Here is a 22,628-nt window from a genome sequence, read left to right on the forward strand (position 1 = left end):
TATTCTGTAAGAAAGAAGTCAGCTCCCAGACAAAACTGTCTTTACATAGGTCTGTTTGCAGACCAACTTTGCTTTACGGGAGTGAAAGCTGGGTGGACTCAGGATATCTTATTCATAAATTAGAAGTAACAGGCATGAAAGTTGCAATAATGATTGCTGGTACAAACAGGTGGGAACAATGGCAGGAGGGTACTCGGAATGAGGAGATAAAGGTTTATTTAGGAATGAACCCGATGGTTGAAGCTGTACGCATAAACCGGCTTCGGTGGTGGGGTCATGTGGGGCAAATGGAGGAGGGTAGTTTACCTAGGAGAATAATGGACTCTGCTATGGAGGGTACGAGAAGTAGAGGTAGACCAAGACGACGATCGTTAGACTCGGTTTCTAACGATTTAAAGAGAAGAGGTATAGAACTAAATGAGGCCACAACACTAGTTGCAAATCGAGGATTATGGCGACGTTTAGTAAATTCACAAATGCTTGCAGACTGAACGTTGAAAGGCATAACGGTCTATAATGATAATGTATGTATGAATGATAAGAAGCAGGCAAAGTGGACCAGAGAAGATATATGCAAGGCGATAGCATTCTGTGCTGTTTCTCGCAAATGTTACAGTTATTTACGTAGTAAAGAATTCTCTTTGCCCAGGATATCTACTCTGAAAAGATCGGTAAATCTCTCATTGCACTGTCAAAAAGGAATGCTGGCCATACATGGCTTTCATCACTGTATTTGCAGGAATACCACCTTTCATAAACCAAACAATGAGTGCGTTTGCACCCTCTGTGGTCTGAAGTGCAGTCTATATCATATAACGGAATGTCCGAAAAGGGTGAAATCAATTACCGAATATAGTAGGGAAAACTCTAAAGCTCTGAACTGAGAATATAAAAAATTGCTAATTTGTAAATGTTTTACTAGGTTAAGTAATGCTCTTTTGAGCGCACCTTAATAAATTATTTAAAAAGGAATGCTTAACGATTTACTCCTACTTACGAAAAAATGAAATGGCGTGCGGCGTTTAGTGCCGGGAGTGTTCAAGGGCATGTTTGGCTCACCAGGGTCCGGTGTTTTCTGATTTGACTCCCGTAGGCGACCTGCGCGTCGTGATGAGGATGAATTGATGAAGACAACACATACACCCAGCCTAAAATTGCGACTTTGCCAGGAATCGAACCTGGGACCCCTGTGACTAAAGACCAGGATACGAACGATTTAGCCATGAAAGCTCAGACAGAAAGATTTTCTAGTTTGGAGAGAGAGAGAGAGAGAGTGTGTGACACATCTGCTTTGATGGAATGAACGTCGACAGAGTTCACTATGACAAAGAGAAAGATCACATTGTTGGTCCATACAGCAATGTACAGGTAGTAATGCCTTGTAGACTGTTTTCTGTGTGTAAACCCATACTTTTTTAATGTGACGTACAAATGACTGCAGCTTAGCTTCAGAAGGTGATATGCTCCCTAGGAGATGCATGGTATAGTGTTGTTGCTTTAGTATCCGACCTAAAGCTAAAAATCGAGGTGTGGGGAAAGAACGCAATGTTACTCATATTAACACATGTTTTTTCAATCCCCGAAATTGATGGAAATTAGAAAGGTCTTTGCTGATGTTCCACATTTGTACAAGCTAATGAGAAATCATTTCATAGATGACGGGCTGACTGTTCCAGGAAAAATCCTTGTTACAAAACAAACCATTGAAAAGGTGGCGTGCGTTAAACCACGATGAGATTATCTGTCCGAAACTCGATTTGCAATGCATAAATGTATAAGGAAGAGTGCGCTAGCAAGTGTAATTCGCCATCCAGCTTTTTTCTAGTCATACCGTGCAAACTATTCGGTTCCTTATGCCTGGTGAGGAACATACTGCTTCCTTCTTCCAGCTTGTTAATGACTTATTTGATATCCTCTATGCAGGAACACCTGATAAGGAAAAGCTCGCAAGTGGATACGGTAATGATCATCAGGTCCAAGAAGGAATTCAAAGGCAACTGAACACATGCTGTGAGTGAGAGTTGGTAAATCGAATCATTTGCTCCTATTTCAGAAAGGTTTTATGACAACCATCCATTCATTATTTGGCCTTTTTCATGACCCCTAATCTCTCAACATAAAGTATATTTTGACTGCTGGATTAAACCAAGACTGTCTGGAAAATTTCTTTTCTCAGATAAGATGACTCAGACCTTTCTGTGAACATTCCCTACCAACCGAGGTGAAATTTAGATTGAGATTGTTATTTCTTGGTGCCAACTCGGAAAATATTATCTAATAAATCTGTGGTGATTTCAGAAACTGATAATGTGATACTGACTTCTAAACTCGTAGATTTGCTGCTGGATATGTCGGAAGCATTACGCATGATTAAAGGTGAGACAGAAATTCGGACATTGTGATAGAAAACACTGCAGTTGATGATTCATCGCAATCTACAACTACACCTGATTGTTCAGGAGCTGGATTTCGGTACCTCGCTGGCTACATCGGCTACTGTGGAAGGAAATATGATGTGAATGTGAAGTCCACTGGGGGAAATGCTTTCAATTCCTCCTGGTACAGCCCATGAGGGATGGATAAAAGTGTAATCTTGGGGAGGTCTATTCATTCCATCGGAATAATGGCTTAACGTAGTAAAGGAATTTGAGTTAATTTTCACGGACACTCACTGATGTGCTGAACTGTCAAGTGTACATAATATTTTATGCAAACTGTGTCAGATATGTAGTAGTAAATTCCCCCCTGTGCCACCAGAAGTAGTAAAAATGTATGTTAGAATGAGAACATTCATACGCATGTGACAAATGGACACTTGGGCAAGGACTTTAAAATCCATTGCAGCTCATCGGCAAAAAGCACGACAGAGGATCTAGTCTTCTAAATCAACCACTTCATGACATCTGACTGCAGAGGGACTGTGTTCTAATTGAATATTTTTCTTGTTCTTGTTCTTTCTGTAATTTAAAAAAGTAGAAACATCGATGCATGTTTTCGAATATGAACCTGTTTCTGCTGTTGTTATGTTTTTCAGTAAACTTTAAACCCGATACCTGCCGAAGTGAGTCAGTATATCGTATGCTAACATACGGCAGTTCCATTTCCGAAGCTTTTGCATCGACATTTAATATTATAAACATTTCATGTCTCTAAATATTTGTTTACAGATTTGAGACCCCGTAACCTTCTTTAAACTGTAGAGGAACTTGGTAATGTTAATAAATTAAAAGTGTTGATCAGTGTGCCGTCAGCTATTAATTTACGTCTTATTCGTAATGGAAATACTAAAAACTAACTATGCTGCACTCTCTTTCCATCTTATAACAGCAGCAATCTGTATGTCTGATCTTCTGTTAGTTGTGAGAAACTGTAGAGCTTGCTGTTATGAGTTTCCTACTGATTTGAGTGTAGTGGAATCAGGGCTTGGCTACTTTGCTCCTATGGCAACGTCATTTTTTTAACCATTAGCAGCTCGTCTCATGTTGGGCCGACCCTTTGGTAGTGTTTAAGAACCTTGGTGGCTTGGGTCACGTAGCTCTCAGCTGGCATTCAAGGGATGTGGATGAACAGCCCTGAAGATTATTTTCTGGGATTTCCATTTTTCACACCAGGCAAATGTACCTAATTAAGGTTATGATCATTTCCTTCTCATTCCTAGGCAGTTCAAAACTAGTGTGATGACTTCTTGGACCACTGCTGTGCCCGGTGCTTGTCCCGCTGTCCTCTACACACTGCAATAAACAAACACTAGCCCTGCAGGACCATTTAGTAAAGGATGGCCCATTTCTTTGATGTGAACGCTGCCGTGTTGTGTTGCCAGTCGGAGGCTGTGATGTAGCTAGTCAGACAAGTTACGGTCGTGGCAGCTCGTATGCATCTGTGACTTCCTCTGTTCTGAACGAGCGCTGCACCTTTAAGTACTGAATTCATAATGACGTGTTTATGGATATTTATAAAGTATTAACTGTGAGTGGGTTTCTTGTAACAGTGTTGCTGTCATTAATCTTTTTGGAGAAATAGTATGATTTGTTGTAGCTACGTAAAAATTATTCTCGAAAGGCGAAAATTTGTGAATATACATGGTTCCCAGAGGATCCTGTGACTTGCAAAATTTTTGACCAAATGTAAACAATTGGACTTGGTTAATCGTAAAAATGCATATGTATGCAGCGAACATTTTTCTTCCTTTGATTACACAGTACAACAATGCAATTTTAGTTAATTGACATATGCTGATTTTTAATCTAAAGTTCATTTTTCTCTATCTCCTAACAGTTATTTGAGAGGACATGATTAACTTCCCGCAACATACTGCATAGGCTATATAGTTCACTGAAGTTCATTTGCGGTTTTGTGTTATTTTCTGTGATTATCTTTGGTGTAATTTCATCCCAAATCATCCATAATCCAAAATACACAACGAAAATATATTAAGTATTCTAAAATTGTATTTATGTTGCAATTAATACTATATAGTAAAAATTCTTACCTTCATAAATCTTTTTCCTCTAAGACTGGCACCTGTAAGTTGGTTCCAAAAAACATCTGAGATAAGTTGCCAGCAGTAATCGGCAAGCATGTTGGACACTGATTTCCCTTTGTATCGCCTTTCCATTTTCTAGTAAGTCCTGATGTAACCTTTCCCTATGCTCATCACTGACCTCACCAAGATTCAGTGGAGAGAAGTTCAAGTGTCAATGGAGGGAGTGAATCTTACGCTACAAGTTGCATCCCAGTAAGCCCTGAACAAATCTTTCACCATATTTCTGTAATTGTCTGTTCTTTAGTTTCCCAGAAAATTCACATAAAACAATTTAAAAGCAAGCTAGGCTTTTTTTTTTTTTTTTCCCAACAGGAATGATGCTTGTTGCTTGTTTTAAGGGGCGTAACATCGAAGGTCATCGGCCCTCAAGAAAAATGAGAGTCCCCTTTACTACAGAATCGTGTAAGAGATAGCATATTTGTGGCCCTATGAAGATACCTTCCTTTAGTTTTGCCTCAGTCGACCTTTGAAATTTTACCCTTAAATATTGAAATGCCCTTCCTGATATGTCTTTCGCCTTAACAAAGTTCATCAACCCCCAGTTTTATATGCAAAGGATGAAAAATTATTTTGGTGACATCATGGCAGATAAAAGTTTTTTTGTTCTGAGCTTTGATGAAATGCGTATAAACAGCAAGGTTGTTTATGATAATAGGAGATAAACTTCTTGTTCCCCATTCGAAAGTTCAGGTACCACTAATCAGAAGACTGTGTGCTCAATGGAAACAGTCTGTGTATTTTGATTTCGATAGGCTTTGAATCGATCATTACTTTCTACCACTGTAGAATCTTCAGGAATTAAACTATTAGCTACTATTTGTGATTTATTGGCCTCCGAGACACTGTTGAAGGAATAAAATATCAACACAGAGTACATATTTTATTACTTTTGCGGTCTTTGAAAGGAAGGTATGGGTTTTTGTGGACATGCCTCATATCAAACTTTAAGGGGCCACTTTCTGGATGAAGGGATCGTATTGTAAGATGGTACAGAGGTCAGTGTCGGAATTTTGTTCGACGTGTTGAAGAAAGGCAATGGTGAAATGAAACTCTGCCAAAAAGTTGGTCTTTATTTTCTTACTCTAAAAGGGAACGAAAGACAATGTGTTGGACCAGAAGTATGTACTGTATGTTTATGAACATCCTTCTTAAACAACTATTTGAATGAAGGTTTTGGTATCATAATTCGTTATCAGTATAGTAGTATGATATGGCAATAACGCAAAATAATGCAGACCAGAAAGCTTTGTACGTAGCTTACAGAAGTGCTGCCCAGTGCTGTCTTGCTCATAACGTTGTGCATCACTTAAGCGAGGCTTTGCATTCCAAGCAGCAGTGGGGTGTGCGTCATATAATATTGACATATTTTTCTTTGATGCTGACATCCATTATTTAATGATGATAATTTCCAAACTTTTATTATGAACATCTTCCCTGATTGGCAATTTCAAGAATGTTCTCTCTCGGTTTGCAATTTCAGGAACTTGTTTACATCACATTGTGTATTCCTTGGAATTTCTTCATTTTTGTTTTCCAGCTTCTCAAAATATCTGTGTATATAACCCTCAAACTCTTTGAGTTTAGAAATAGTCACATTAATACACCCTAATCAGACATTGCTTTTTGCGTTACTGTACTTTTGGGCTGCTACATGACTATTGGAATAATCTTCTTTTGTGATCACTGAATGTTTAAAATATGCTGTATATCTGTTTTATTCTAATATGTAACTTTATCTTCGAAGTGTTTGCTCACATTTTTTAAATACATTCTTGCATCAATATTCGTGGCATTGCAGATTTCCATTGGTAGAATTAATATGAAATCTCCTGTTACAGTACTGTTCCTTTCTATTACTGGTTATTGTGTGCATATAATCTCTCTTCATAATAGCATGAAACACTTTTGAAGAGACTTAAATTGGGGGAGTTCTTTGCTATAAGATTGGGTTATTGAAACTTATGACTAGAATTGTGTTTCTGTGAGGATTTTCATTCTTGTATTTAACTTCACTTCCCAATAATTTTGTCACTAGTTGGTCTGACCTTTCATTAAATTTAATTCCGTTTAGGCTTGTTGATCATAGTATAAGCATACTCGACTCATGTTGTTTTGATTTGTCAATGTTATTCCAGGGCACGGTCACAACCACTCACACACCTCTTTACCAGACGTTGTGAAGTCTGCTGCCACTAGTACAACCCCACACCGTCCTCCTTCTAGTGTGAGTAATAAGGTTGCAGCACATTCCTGCCACAAGAGTTTGAAGAATGGAGGTAGCATGGAGCCCATCAAACGTGTTGCATGTGCTGACTGTGAGTCTTCTGATTCTACTTCTATGTATAATAAATGAAGGGTACATGGGAAAAAGGGGGAATGTCATAATTTCTACAAACTGAGATAATTCTATTTGAAAATTTCAACCTGTAATACTGTCTACAATAATACATGTACATAAAGTATTATATTATGTAGGGTTAGCCTAATGCATTGGTATTGTACATAGGTAATGATGAAAATGTAGAATTAAGTTTTATAATTTAAAAAAAAAATGGAAAATGAAGTAAATACGCATCTGTCACAAAGAAAAAGGGGAATGTCTGTGTTATGAACACATTATCATGGAAATAAAGAAGAATGTCTCTTTTAACAAAATCTAACAAATAACATTATTACCCTGTCAATTAATAGTGAGGAAGTGTATCAAAGAAGGATCTTCCTTCTGGACCACAAAATGATCTGAGGACGTGCAGATCAGAAAATTTTGCTGCAGAGATGGGATGTAAACCAGTCTTCTGGCGTTTCAGCTGCAAATTTCTGATTAATGTTTCTATCGCACTCTTAAGTACGAGCGCCCACGTTGCGCCGTTCCCGCGTCCACGTAAGGACGCACAAGATCCAGACTAGCTCAAATTTCGAATAATAATCGCTATTCGAAGTTTACGGGTTATGAGTTCCGATGGAGAAAAGCGTACTGATTTATCCGTGGTAATTTCTAACTTGCGTCGAAGGACATCTCCTACACGTTACTAGCTAGAATCCACCCATCGCCAACGAAAAAATAAAAATAAAAAGTAATGCAAATACTTACAACTAATGACTATTCTAGAAAGACATTAAAAGAAGTATAAGGTTTCACCATTTATCATTTATTAAAAACTTAACTCAAATAGTGATGAAATATTTTCCTAATTCCTCATTAAAATCAATAGTAATGAGTGGTGAGTCTCATCTAACTCTTGTAGTTCATTTCCATCTAGTTAGCCTGCTCGAAAATAAATAATTCTGACCTTGACAGACCTCAATTCAGTATTCCATAGACTATTAATGTCCAATTGAAATCAAAGAAAAACTAAATTCAAGAAAATGTTATCAAGTGATAAAGTCGTAAGTCATAATGATAACAAACAATTAAAATATTGGATGATTGAAAAAAAAAAACCTAACGATTGAAATATTAGATAATGATTGAAATATTAGATGCATCTAATAAGAAAGATAAATAAAAATTACATCACATCATTATGTACATTATTTCAGGTTGAGGTCCTCTTAGAAAATGTAGAACGCAGTTTTGGGTATTTGACAATAAAGTCCTTTAAGAGTTGGAATCACTCCTTTCTGTATAAAATTGCTAGAAGTTACTCAAAAGTCCTGTCCTCTGTCATTCAATTCACATTAGTTCAACGAAAAATATTATCTTGTACTGAGCTTAATGCTTAGTGTCCAAATATACACTGAATTAACATGAAAAATCATTCTCATATTTCTTATAGCCTTCGGTAGATAAAGACTTCTAGATCCAATTCACGTTTCTTGTTTCTTGGTGTCCCTTTTTCGCTTAAGCTTAGTTAACTCCTCTTTAAGTCAATATTTACCATATAATAACATGGTCTATTAGCATATCTGTCAAATTCTAGAAGTTATTATCTTACTTCATGATCATCAATTAGTTCAAGTGCGTACTCTTACTGAATGTTGCATTAATGTACGTACTTTACTATATCTCCATCAAAAATATACCATAAACAGATGGTCTGTCCTGCCAGAAGACTCTAATTCCAACTAATAATTCACATTTGTGCTACTAAGTCACCAGTGATAGGGCAAAGTGCCTGAATAAATTCTGAAGTTAGCTTATCATGTGAGAAGGTTTCCTATAATCATAGATATATTCAAGTGAAGGCTAATTTAATACCACTGCAATCTTCATGACTCGTTTGATGATCCCTAATAAATTTATCAATACGCGGATGGTGTTGAGATCGTATTCTAACCTACCTTAAGCTTACTTTGGATTAGATTACCAATTGAAAGTAGCATAATTCCATTAACTATCTCAGAACGCTCAAATTAATATCACCTTGAACAACACAACTATGACCAAACTCTCGAAGAATAATAACTATCACCATTACTAATTATCATAATCCTACCTCATTACTCATATTTATCAACCATCATTTCATACTTCACGTAAACCAACATTTCATTTCACAATATACCGATTACCTCATATTCATCTCGACGTACGTATTACGATCTCCTTGGATCATAAACTTATTCCTTCTGTCATAGTTCCATAAACCTTTCATAATTCTGAGAAATATTTTCTCGTATTTCTATACAGTAAGCACTACCTACATACGATCACTTTTCCGTATTAGTCTGGTAACATTACTTCTTATATGCACATAACTTCTATCACACCATCGTGCACTTCCCTGACAATCACAAAAAAAAAAAATATATAAATAACCTTCTCTCAGGTGGTGGTGGTGATTAATGTTTTAAGAGGAAGTACAACTAGGCAACCATCCTCTAAAAATCTTCTCTCACCTCGTATTGACAACATTACGAACGATTCAGTTATCACTGGTTGACTAGACCTACATGTGGGTTTGACGTTTGAGATAGAAGAATACCTACATCCTGTAACCTCACTTTGATAAACAATTTCGCACGTGACCATACTGACACAAGTTAAAATATCGCATAACCAAAGATAAATAAATTCTTACTTGCATTTACGACTTAAAGTGGACTTAACTTTGCTTAGCGCCTCCTGTGCAGCTGTCTTGCATTTGGTTGATGGACATTCGGACATCACATCATGGATCTCCCTTAGGTATTTGGGAACATATGTGGCCGTCTCAGCTGATCATTAGTCATCCTGGGCTGCCAACATCGTATCGCGCTGCTGTCGTCTGGGTAGTTCGCCTTTTCCTTCTTAAAGCATCATGGTGGAGGCTTGAGCATTTGGAACAGAATAACACATAATTACATTCAGTGTCGTCATTTTATGATTATATTCTGTCACTGTGTGCCTGCATTATCTAAGTATTGTTCTTGGAAGAGTTTATCTTAAAAATATTTCCTTTGACAGTTTAGGATAGGTAGCAGTAACTATTCTCGTTTAAATGCAGAAATTAATTCCCTATATCTCTCTTATTCTCAGTGTTCTTGTCGACTGGGCAGTCTCTCATCTGCTTTAAATAGACAGTATTGGCAAATCCGTCGTCTGAGGAATGTCGCAACTTATCGTTGTGGAATCCCTATATCTCTTTCCACGGGCGATTTAATTTCGCGCAGTGAAATAATTTATATCGCTAATGTTATAGCGTACTACTGTGAATAAAAGTCCCTGTCAATCTTCAGGCTTAAATCCAGATAAAATTATGTCTTCTTCCCGTAGTCGATTTCAACGTTCTTCTTGTAATCCAGTTGAAAGAATGAATGTCAGAAAAATTTTTCTCTTTTTTAAATAATATCTTTTAATAATCTCCATGCGTCATTTTCCTTATCACAGCCTTTTATGTACGGTCCCTTCGGTGAGTGCTTGATGAAAAGATTACTATTTTGGCTCGTATTAACGCTTGACGTTTTGTCAACTTGAACTCCATTTTTGTTCCATATGATCCATATAAAGAACTGTGAAATGGCACAACGTATTGGAGATACTATTTTCACAGAATCGAGGCATTTGGCATGATGTACTACAAAGTGGAGAAATCTGAAAACAGTCCAGTTCTTATTCTGTCCACATGCAGAATCACAGAAGATTGTGAAATGGTTTATCTCGTCACCAAGTTCACAAAATATAAAATGATGTAACATAGAACACACTGCATCTGATGCTTTATGTACAACTGTCTCTGGGTATGTATAGAATACAGTATGTCCACTTGACAAAACATGTATATTGAAGGAGAACAGTGAGAGCTGTCTACGGTAATACGCATTGTTAGTGGATAAATTAGGTATGCATACATTCTTTTGGAAATCCATAGCTACTGCTTTCCTATCACAATCTTTCTTGGAAGTGAGCCTCGCAAGTCGTTTACGTGTATAAAACTGTTCAGCTTTCTTAAAGGAGAACACAACACAAAAATCAAGTTGCCTCAGAATCAATGAGTGTATCAGACAGTGTTCAACTATATATTTCCTTTTGCTGTGCGCCGCTCCGCAGGCCGGTGAACTAAGGAAACACGAGTAGCTGTGACGTCACTGCGCTGTAAGCGCTGAGCGAGCCATCCAGTTGATTATTGCAGTACGCGCTCAGCCGCTCTACCGTTTACGTGAAGTGTTGTTTATTATTATAGTGCGGTGACTGATTGTCGAAATGCCTTCCTGTAGTTTGTACGGCTGGAACAACACGAGTAGAAACCAAAAGTGTAGAAAGAAAGAAATACATTTCCATAGGTTCCAAATCGAAGTAAGTCGCCTTGAAGGTTTAGCAGTTGGGTACAATTTTACAAGAGGAAACACTTTTCTCCCAGTAAGGGAGCTACTGTGTGCTCAGTGCATTTTAAAAATACAGACTATGATGAAACGCAACTTGCGAAAATTAAGTTGATGCCTACGGAAAAGCTACAAGGTCCGAAATTGAAGCCAGGGTCTGTTCCTTCAATAAGATGGAAATACTTCTCAGGCAGGAATCCTAATTCATACGGAAGCCGCTTCACAAAATACACTGTGGGAGTAGTCGTCGGATACTAAAAAGAGCAGGACGGAAAGGTATGAGGCTAGAAGACGAAGGGAGTTTGTTGACACAGTATTAAACAAAAGTGATAATGATAATGATGTACATGACGTTCAGAATGATATGAGTGAAAATATTTCACCAGACAGACACAACTGTAGTGTAGAAATACAGTGTGAGTTAGGAAGTGAAATAGCTAGAAAATACTTCGACGTTGCAACTTCCGGCACAGCCTTGAACAGTGACGTAATGGGAGAACAGTTGAATGACAGTTTCTATGAAGCAGATGAAAGTGACAGTGAAAGTTATATTAGTGATACTGATAACGAAAACACTCAAGGCGATGTACATATTACAGGTTCATATTTCTTTGTAGCGGGGACAAGTTTGCTCACACTCTCTGAAATTTATTACATTTGTAAAAGTAAAGTGAAAAACATTTCACATTACATTAAAGGGACTATGTTGTGCGTAAAATCACTTTGCGATTGTGGTAATAAAGTCCGTTGGTATTCTCAACCTATGCAAGGAAAGAAACCGGAAGCAAATGTCCTAATATCATCAGCATTATTGTTGTCAGGCATTCTGTTTGAACCATTTCTGTCATTCTGCAAGTCCATTAACTTACATATGATGTCACGAACTGTATATGATAGAATTATTCATAGAGTAACTGGTCTGATAGTGGAGGGTGCTTGGGATCAAGAAAGGACTAATGTTATTGATTGTTTGTAAAGCAGTGTTAAACCCATTTGGTTAACCGGAGATGGCCAGTATGATTCTCCTGGCTTTTCAGCCAAATATTTAGTGTGTTCACTGGTGGATATAAATACAGGCCGCATAGCTCATTTGGAAGTTGTTCAGAGAGTGATGGTGAAAGGTGATCTTGAAAGGGCTGCGTTTGAAATCGCGATGAGGAAAATTGTACAGGAAGAAAATTGCAATATAAAACTCTTCCTTTCCGATAGACACAAAGGAGTAAGGTATTTACTGAAAACGCAGTATCCAGATATTGAACATGAATTTGATGATTGGCACATATCAAAAAGTCTAATGAAAAAGATGAAAGCTCTCGATAAAAATCATCCAGAAGTTCAAGCGTGGAAGGCCAGTATAAATAATCATTTATGGTGGGCAGCACACACATGTAATGGAAACAGTTTTGTGTTAATCGATAAATTTACGTCAATTTTCCACCCCGTAAAAAATGAGAATATGTGGTTGGAAAACGGTGAATGGAAATCCTGTAAGCACGATACATTAACGGAGGAGGAAGAGAGAGAGAAAATGTGGATTAAAGGAAATTCAAGTTCATATGAAGCCTTTAAGAAAGTAGTTTTAGGCAAATCTTTTTTAAAAGATGTGGAACATATAAAACACTACGTTCACACCGGAAGCCTAGAAAGTTATCACAATCTTCGTTTTAAATACGCTCCTAAAAGAGTTCATTTCTCGTACAGAGGCTTAAAGCTCAGGTCAGTGATTGGTGTATTGGACTGTACTTGGAACATCAATAAATTGAAAGCTGGTATCAAAACTCAGTACTCAAAATCAACAGGAGCCTGGGTGATAAAACAGAAATATGAGGCATCAAGCGATGGATGGAAGAAGGCAATAATGAACAAAATAAATCTCTTGCAAACTAACTACAGTAGAGCCTCACCTGAAAATCAGGGAATGGATCTGTCACTGCCTAAAAACATCGCTCCAATACTTTGACCTTCCAATGGCGACCTGATCAAGAAGCACTTCTCACGATTTCAATTGCAACAATGAATGAGGTACCGTACTTCATGTCAAAATAATACGTTATCTATATATTTTTTTTTTTTTGCTAGGGGCTTTACGTCGCACCGACACAGATAGGTCTTATGGCGACGATGGGATAGGAAAGGCTTCGGAGTTGGAAGGAAGCGGCCGTGGCCTTAATTAAGGTACAGCCCCAGCATTTGCCTGGTGTGAAAATGGGAAACCACGGAAAACCATTTTCAGGGCTGCCGATAGTGGGATTCGAACCTACTATCTCCCGGATGCAAGCTCACAGCCGTGCGCCTCTACGCGCACGGCCAACTCGCCCGGTGTTATCTATATTTATCATACTAACAAGCTTAGGAAACTCTTACATAATTCTACTGTTTTAATTTCATTTTTTCATTTACAGCTTGAAGCCCATATAGGTGCCATCGGGTTCCGGAAATGTGTTCCTTATGGTGTTGACAACGCATGATGGTATGACAACTCTGTTCTTTTTACCAATCGCAGTCCACGAATTTACCCACGAAGTGAACTGTTTGTAACAAAATGCCAAGTTCTATTTGATGGATTTAAAGCTGTCAGTAAACGTTTCCCTGTCATGTTCTTTGTTTTTAAGCTCATGTTATGCCTTGTCATTGTCAATACTTCAGTCTAAAATAAGCCTTGTAAACGAGGGATTTCTTGTTATACACATAAATTTATCAGATTTCACTGCTTTTACATTGTCTAATTCACAACAGCATACATGTTCTTCATCCGTATTCATGATGGTACACTCATTACATTTACACCAAATTTGCGCGCCGGCGCGACTTGTAGTGTTTGACATATCCATGTCAAGATCGCTATCTGAATGGACATCAGCAAACTTCGTTCGTTCTGGCTCATACTGACACGGACGAATAATATTTACATCCATTAAAAATAAAAGTAAGCCCACTAACACTGGCAACAGAAAAACATGGCAGTAGCAGATGGAGTGCGGGAAAAGACTGCGCGAGTTTACTTCCAGCGTCAAGGCTGCCAGGTAGACTCTATAGCGCAGTGACGTCATGACCAGTTACTACTTCCGCACATAACTTGAGAATGGTGGGACATAGAGGCACTGGATTAACGGCATTGTTATTACATTCCGATAATAAATATTTAGCAATGAATAACGAAATATGTGTTTTTGTGTTGTGTTCTCCTTTAAGATGCAATTTGTTTTGAATGCCTAAGTGGTATAATTGAGCTTCAATTTCCTTACGCTCTGCACAATATTTAAGTGTTTCTATTCTTGACATTCTAATTTTAACCTCAGCTGCATAAGTGTCGCATGTACTGCACGTATCTGTGCGAGGATATCCAAAACTTATGTTAAATTTGTTAGTACGTTTCATGACACCGGGCTATTGGGATTCTTCTCCATAACTCAACTCGGCGTCATGTAAAACAGTGCTGCCGCATACCAAGCTGACATTCCCCTTTTGTTTCTTGTTCTGTGATGACATTCCCCTTTCATGAATTGTACTTGTATTCTGAAACTTGTTATATTTCCGTGACTGTTCCCTTTACTGAGTTGGACATTGTCTTAAAAAACTATTCTCCTGACCATAAGTATATATGGGTAGTGCCAATTCATTTTTTATTTTACATTGATATTCCCCCGTTTTCCCGTGTACCTTTCAAAAATAAGCTTTGAGTTTTTCACTCACAATATTGAAATACCAGCCCCCACAATCTTTTGCCTTAGAGGATCACATGTGACCACTGTGCTGTTCAAGATTTCCTGATTTCTGCTGCAATAACTGGACTTCATATTATACGGTTCCACTACTAACAGTCATTACATGATTTCATTTGCTTTGTATGACATAAGCTACTGCTGAGGGTTAGAGATAATAAAGAAAGCTACATGCAACATGGATAAATCTCTGCACATCACTGGACTCTTCACCTTTCACATCAATAAATTTCTTGATCAGTTTCTGCATTATCCATTTCATTTCAAGTCATATAGTGGTATTCAGCCACATTACAATGTATTGCATGCTATCTTTGTAAAAAAAAATTTTTTGCAACTGTACACTGTTGAAAGATTCACAACTGGAACTTTACAGTATATGTGAAAATTTGTACATTTAAGACAGTGTAGGTGGTGGTGGTTGTCTTGTTGAGCAGGAAAATAATGATATTATTAACCACCTTTAGCCTTAATTGAAAGAGTTCTAAATCCAAATAGAAGAAAACTTAAAAAAAGGGAAAGGCCATGAAAGCCAAAAATATTTCATTATTGTTCCTTCCAAAAATGTTCAGGCAAACAAATGTGGAGTCTAATGAAAGTAAGTTACAGCAGTGGCAGATTCAGCCAGAGATTTAGGCTTACACTCAGCCAGAGCTGTGAGCCCTCTGGTGAAGATTTGTAAATTTATTAAATAAACATGGGTATTTCTGTCATCAAACACTTCTTAAGAAATTTATATTATTTTGCATGAATTGAGATGTTCACATTTATAACTTATTTCAGATCCTGACAGTGAAGTTGTGGATTTGGAAGACTCGTCAAGTCAAGATGACACTTGCTCAGAGCGCTCTAGCTCCACCACAACATCTACACAGCGTGACTCTCGACATTGTGATTGTTGCTACTGTGAAGTATTTGGTCATGGAATGGTGAGTATTACTCCTTAAATGTTCAGTGGACTGTCATTCTTCCTAAGGTTATGCAAAATAACTATGATTCAGTTTTTGAAAGTATAAGAATATGAATGGTGGTGATTGTTTTTAAGAGGAAGTATAGCCAGGCAGCCTCCTCTTAACACTAATCGGAAGAGAAAAGGAGGAAGTCTGTCCCTTCAAAGAATGGAGGTATTGCCAGAAGAAAGAAAATGGCCATGAAGGCCATAAAAATGACCTTGCCTTGCAAACCTAATACCATTGGGTTTAGAATAGAACAAGCGTTGACAAGGTAGGTCAGATAGGTGCTTACTCATACTGTGTATAAATACCGTGCGGGCCTCAGTCAAATTGCCAGTTATTCCGGGAGAGTAGGTGGTTCAATAGCCACCCGACCTGTATAACTCGCCCAGAGACGTTATGGTCTCTGCTAATATGCAGTAAACTTGGTAAGTATCTGGTGCAATAGCCGCTTGACACATATAACTCGCTCCATGTTATTATGGTCTCAACTGGTATGCAATAAAATTCTGCATAGCATGCAGTACACTTGCTTTTTAATTGATTAGTTTAGTGCTTTTCATGGCTTCTGCATTACCGTAAGTTTTGATGAGCCCATTTTTTGTGCAGTTTGCAATGAGTTTTTTGAACATTCATGAGGCTGAATTGGAGCGTGAACTGGAATATCACCACATGCTACAATGCTTGTCTACGGGCTGATGGAGAGCATTTTGTACTCTTAGCGGGAGAGTTCGCCATGCGATTAGGAGCCCGTGGCTGTGAGCTTGCATCCGGGGGATAGTGGGTTGGAATCCCACTGTCGGCAGCCCTGAAGATGGTTTTCCTTGGTTTCCTATTTTCACACCAGGTAAATGCTGGGGCTGCATCTTAATTAAGGCCACGGCCGCTTCCTTCAAACTCCTAGGCCTTTCCAATCCCATCGTCGCCATAAGACCTGTCTGTGTCAGTGCAACGTAAAGCCACTAGCCTTTTGTACTTTTACTGAAATGGGGGAAGTTTTATCTTTTTTTTTTTTTTTTTTTTTTCTATCTATTTTTTAAATCTGATTATCCATTCATTGAAGTTGATTGGTTTTTTATGGGCATGCAGGAACAGCGTGACTGTGCTATTGTTTACCAACACATGATATACACGAAGGATGGCAACCCCTGCAGGACTCTCCCTGTAATATAACATCTGTTTAATTCTTAAGTATTAATTTAATATATTTACTATAATTTGAATGCTTATCTGATCTTGGGATTTATATAGAGAATGACAAATCTGTCTAAAAGACCCTTTTTAATTCATAATTATTTTTAAAAAGTCTCTTGCAGTGATAGGGTACTTCAAAATAATTGTGAAGTTAAATGCAATAGTTACAATGGCTGGTGATTAATGCAGTAATAGGAGCACTGAATGTTAGCACCTAGCCTGGTCTTTCACTGTAGTGGAAACTGAATTACAGTAAAAGCTGTTTTGGCACCTTTGGGTTTGAGGAATTGCTGGTCATTGCTATTTTCTGGATGTTAGAACGCAACAGTTTCACACAATGCGTGCCTGGGGCATTTGCACAGTATAACATAAGTCTTTATTTAATTTGAAGCTATCTGCCACTTTATCTCCACTGCCTGTGAGGTAAATAATGCCACAATAAACTTGTTCTGCCTACAAGAATCTCGTTAAGTAATCATTGCCTCAATAATCATGTTATGTTGATATTACTGTATTTACTTTAATAGTACCCGCATATATTATTTGTTTTAATTGAGGCACGAAATTGGGGTGCGAGTTTTATTTGAGTCAATGTTGGCATTTTTTTTTCAAAATCAGCCTTCCTAAAGTTAGGGTGCGGGAATTATTCGCGTAAGTACGGTATTTTTATGGTCTGGTGTTAGTGCTCATTTTCTATTTCTTCAAACTTGTGAACATGCAGCTTGCACCAGATAACTTGACACACGATTCAAGGGGGTGTGACGGAGGGAAGCTGAGAGAATGCTCAATTGCGTACTATACAAGGCAGGAACCATTCTGTAGTGTAAAACAAAAGCCAAAGGTTTCCACCTATTCAATACTGTTTGTTGTAACCTTGAAATAGTTACATATACATTCGTTGAAACTAGTTTCGGTCTTACTGGAGACCATCAGTCAAAATCAAAGTAAGGGCAAGACATAAACAAGTTTACAATAAACAGTATCGAATAGGTGGAAACCTTTAGCTTTTGTTTTACACCATATTGCTCTTCAATACGGATTAATATGAAATTGATTACCTATGAGGAAACATTCTGTTCGAAATAAATCTATCTTCCCTGATTGAGTGTAAATGGCTGTCCAAGAAGAATACTGTCATACAGGAAAAGTAACACAATTTGTAGCGGCAAAGGAATATTATCATTTAGGTTATGAAATGTTGAAGGGAAGGATAGACCTGTGAATGACTAACTAAATCTTCAAATAAGCAGTTTACCAGGGTGTTGAAGTGCTCAGACAATAGCCTGAGTTCATTTGAAATAAACACTGTATTCTTGATCAGGATTTTGAATAAAACGTCAGATACAGTTCACTTTTTATTTTAACCTACAGCAACTCGGATACAACAAGCCCAGTACAACCTCTCATATCCGGCTGGCCCTCTGATATCTGAACCCTCCGATATCTGACCTGGTTTCCACAGATGGTCTTTTAAATTTATTTTTATTCCTGGCTATGTAGACCGGGCTCGCCATCTCATCACTAAATACCTCCTCAATTAAAGGTAATCATGTAAGCTGAGTGGATCTGGAACCGGCCCTTATAATCAGGTAAATATGCCGGACTTGGCCAGGAATCGAACCCAGGCTATCCGGGTGAGAGGCAGGCATGCTAGACCGCGGGACCGGCTTCAAACATTAATTACTGGTACGAGAGTTAAAAACGTCAATACTGTATATTCAGATTAGCAAACTTCGTCAGTTTTCCGTGAAAACTTCTTTCAGTTCAGCAACGTGGATCATCCGAAGTCTTCGAAAAATCTGATAACACCAAGCCAAACAGCAACCGACCACGAGTAGTTTTCAATTCTCCAATCTAATAAAATAAAGCATACTAGATACAAAAGCGAACAACATGATGGCGAAATCCCTTTTCTTAATCTTCCAATGTAATTTGATCACCAGTGTACTGTTCGCAGTCAGTTTCTAGAAATCTTTTACCGCGTAAATTAGGCCTACCTCGGCATTTAGAGGTTATCTTGAACTCGAGAATATGTTTTCTAATGCAAATATCGATTCTCTAAAGTTCATGAATGCATGATATTCACTTCTGTCCGTCACTAACCACAGTCAAATTGGAAAGAGAAAAAAATATGAAAACTTCAGAAATTACGGTTATTCGTGACCTTTAGCCCAAATGGAAAGCGCACTCACTGCACAAATTAGTAAGACTGGGAAATGATACAAACTTTTTAAATGAAACGTGCGCAAATAAAGCGACTGTGGTTTTTATGATTTTAACACAAGAACATAAAATTCCTGGTCTTATATAAGGACCAAAACAGTAACAGGCAATCCCAAGGCCTCCCATGGCTTTACGTATGTAAGGTGCAACATCTGTTCTGGCCTCGATAACATAATCTTATACGATAAGCTAGATTTGTGTTAAGGAGCAGTTTCGAATCCTCCCTGAAAGCCCAGTGACTATACAGTGCCCTGAGGGAAGTGCCGAAAACCTGTTTGGCGATACAATCGAAAAAAGTAAAAATATAAACATAATGTGGACATTTTACAAGTATAAACATTTGACAAAACTCGTTCAGTCTTCAAGTAGAACTGTTGAAATGCGCTCTGTCTCCTTCCAGTTGTCGTGGCCACTCTGCTTTATGATTTCCGAGGATTCTGTAAAGAATACCACCCGAATGGGATGCTAAGATGGTCCCTTATTTAAATTCACCGCCTATCGTTTTTCCAGTACAGTAGGCTACTTGCTCTGATTATCACAATGACGGGGCGTTGACGCCAAGATATATAAGTGTGCCGTATAAGTCCTTTCGTGAGATACAGTTTCTTAAAAAATGCTTGATCAAGGCTTTAGCGTTGATGGGACTGAAATTTCTGGACAGTTGATCCGGGAAATCATTGCTTCGAGGAACGGATAATGCTAGATTTTTACAACGAGATTTAAGTAGGATGCTCTCAGGACCACATAATTTGAACAAATAATCCGGGAAAACGTACTTTCCGGGAACGTATAGTCGAGATTACACTGTAGAAAGGGAACATACAGGTAGACAAATGTAAATTTAAAAATAGAAAGTTAACATAAAATATTAGGCTAAGTGTGGTCATCACACCCACTAGTCAATGTTGTCAACTTCTCTTGGTGGGAATCAAGAAGTGAGTCATTCAGTGTTGTTTCCAAGTCGTCGTCATCAGAATTTTCAGCTCCAGTTTTCAGGATGTGGTGGGAGGCTTGTTTTGGTTTTTAAAGCAGCAAACTCATCGAGTTTATTCAGCTAGCTTGCTAGGCCTAACACTGTAGAGGATTTTCTGTTGGCTTAGAATCCCTTATCGATTGGCAATCCCCTGCCTCACCTGCAAGGCAGTAGCATTTCAAAGTACAGAAGTAAAATTGTACATTATGTGATTAGCTTTCATGATGATTGTTGCAGTGCTGCATGATATAGGGAATTAAGCCAGCAAGATTTTTAAGACCTTGCTGAACTTAAAATCTCTGAGGTTTGTGAATTGCACTATTTGCTAATTCATCGAAGTGAATGACTGGTCCCTATAAGGACTCCGATAGTGGTTGAAGCAGTTGTGTTTCATCTGTTAAGGAATTCCGTCCAAAAAAAAAAAAAAAATTGGTGATTGTTTAGGAACTGATACAATGCACAAAATTCCAAGTCTCATTTATTAAAACTTGACCTAGAACTGCCACCTTACAAATGACAGGAAGGTCAGCTTCTCACAGTAGGGTCAGAGAAGGGTAAAAGCAAAGCAGCTAACGGACCGTCACGTGAGGAATCGTTACCGACGAGGCCTACAACTCTTGGGATAATAGGGTCTATGTAGAAATTCACAGGAAACTGCTAAGATTGTAATCATCCTGCTTTGTCGATGGTATAGTGGAGTGTTGCCTACAATGGTATCAGTTAGCCCCTCTTCTTCAAGAAAGGAGTTAAGGAAAATTCATGTGTTTATTCTGCAAGGTAGTGCAGCTATTTCCAGATACATCTCCATTGGAGGTGATCTGCATATACCTCGTCAATATTATACAGTAGAAGTCATCAAGGCAAAAAATGTACTTGCTGTAGAAATTGTCATATTCTTCTGCTAATTTCCATATCCAGTCTTCCATTTTCTGTCGGTTCACTTCCATTTGAAGTGTTCTACTAGAGTAGAAGTCCGTTATAGAGAGTACGGCATATAACGAGTACCCCGTTATACCGACAGTGTTTTGCTGTCCCCTCAAAATTCCTATATTAAACTGAGTATTATCCTTTGGTTACAGCGAGAGCCCTATTACTGACACATCCGTTATTACGAGCGATTAAGCGCGCACGATTTTTTCCGTTACTGATATTTATACACCCCAGCGATTATGTTGCATGCAATCGATTATCTGCGGTATCGTATCCTCGCTATGTCTACTAGCAAATTTTCTCACCGACATTCAAAGGTTATGTCGCAGTCGATTAGTAATACCCGTCAACTGCTGTTCCGTAAAGAAAATTTGAATTGAAAGAGAACATATTTTCGTAAGAAATAAGTAAATAACGTGCCCGATAACAGTTCTTAACTCGTTAAAAATAAAGGCTGACTAAACGATCGCTTAATTTTAATGATAAATGCTGCAATTAAGTAAAAATGGGATGTTGTTGTTTGAGTCATCAGTCCACAGACTGGTTTGATGCAGCTCTCAATGCCACCTTATCCTGTGCTAACCTTTTCATTTCTACATAACTACTGTATACTACATCTGCTCTATTATGCTTGTCATATTCATACCTTGGTCTACCCCTGCCGTTCTTACCACCTACACTTCCTTCAAAAACCAACTGAACAAGTAAGTCCTGGGTGTCTTAAGATGTGTCCTATCATTCCTTCTCTTCTTCTCGTCAAATTTAGCCAAATCGATCTCCTCTTGCCAATTCGATTCAGTATCTCTTCATTTGTGATTCGATCTATCCATCTTACCTTAACATTCCTCTGTAACACCACATTTCAAAAGCTTCTATTCTCTTTCTGAGCTAGTTATCGTCCATGTTTCACTTCCATACAATGCCATGCTCCACACGAAAGTCTTCAAAAACATCTTTCTAATTCCTATATCAATGTTTGAAGTGAGCAAATTTATTTCTTGAGAAAGCTCTTCCTTGCTTGTGCTAATCTGCATTTTATGTCCTTCTTACTTCTGCCATTGTTAGTTATTTTACTAACCAAGTAACAATATTCATCTACTAAGACTTCATTTCCTAATTTAATATTTCCTGCATCACTTGCCTTCGTGCGACTGCACTCCATTACTTTTGTTTTGGACTTACTTGTTTTCATCTTGTACTCCTTACCCAAGACTTCGTCCATAGCATTCAGCAGCTTCTTGAGCTCTTCTGCAGTCTCAGATAAAATAACAATATCATCGGCAAATCTCAAGGTATTGATTTCCTCTCCTTGGATTGTGATTCCCTTTCCAAATACCTCGTTGATTTCC

The 22,628-nt window shown here is 38.0% G+C and overlaps 1 protein-coding gene across 5 annotated transcripts in view; it reads left to right on the forward strand.

Moving 5' to 3' along the window:
- The window catches only part of LOC136857044 (uncharacterized), a 572,347-nt gene that overhangs the window by 329,633 nt on the left and 220,086 nt on the right, over window positions 1-22,628 (forward strand). For all 5 annotated transcript variants that reach the window (XM_067135398.2, XM_067135399.2, XM_067135400.2 and 2 more), the window contains 2 exons: window positions 6,679-6,858; window positions 15,790-15,935. In XM_067135398.2, the coding sequence (XP_066991499.2) occupies window positions 6,679-6,858; window positions 15,790-15,935 (326 nt within the window). The remainder of the gene's footprint in view (window positions 1-6,678; window positions 6,859-15,789; window positions 15,936-22,628) is intronic.

The sequence above is a fragment of the Anabrus simplex genome, chromosome 1 (genome assembly GCF_040414725.1).
Source record: "Anabrus simplex isolate iqAnaSimp1 chromosome 1, ASM4041472v1, whole genome shotgun sequence".
NCBI lineage: Eukaryota > Metazoa > Arthropoda > Insecta > Orthoptera > Tettigoniidae > Anabrus > Anabrus simplex.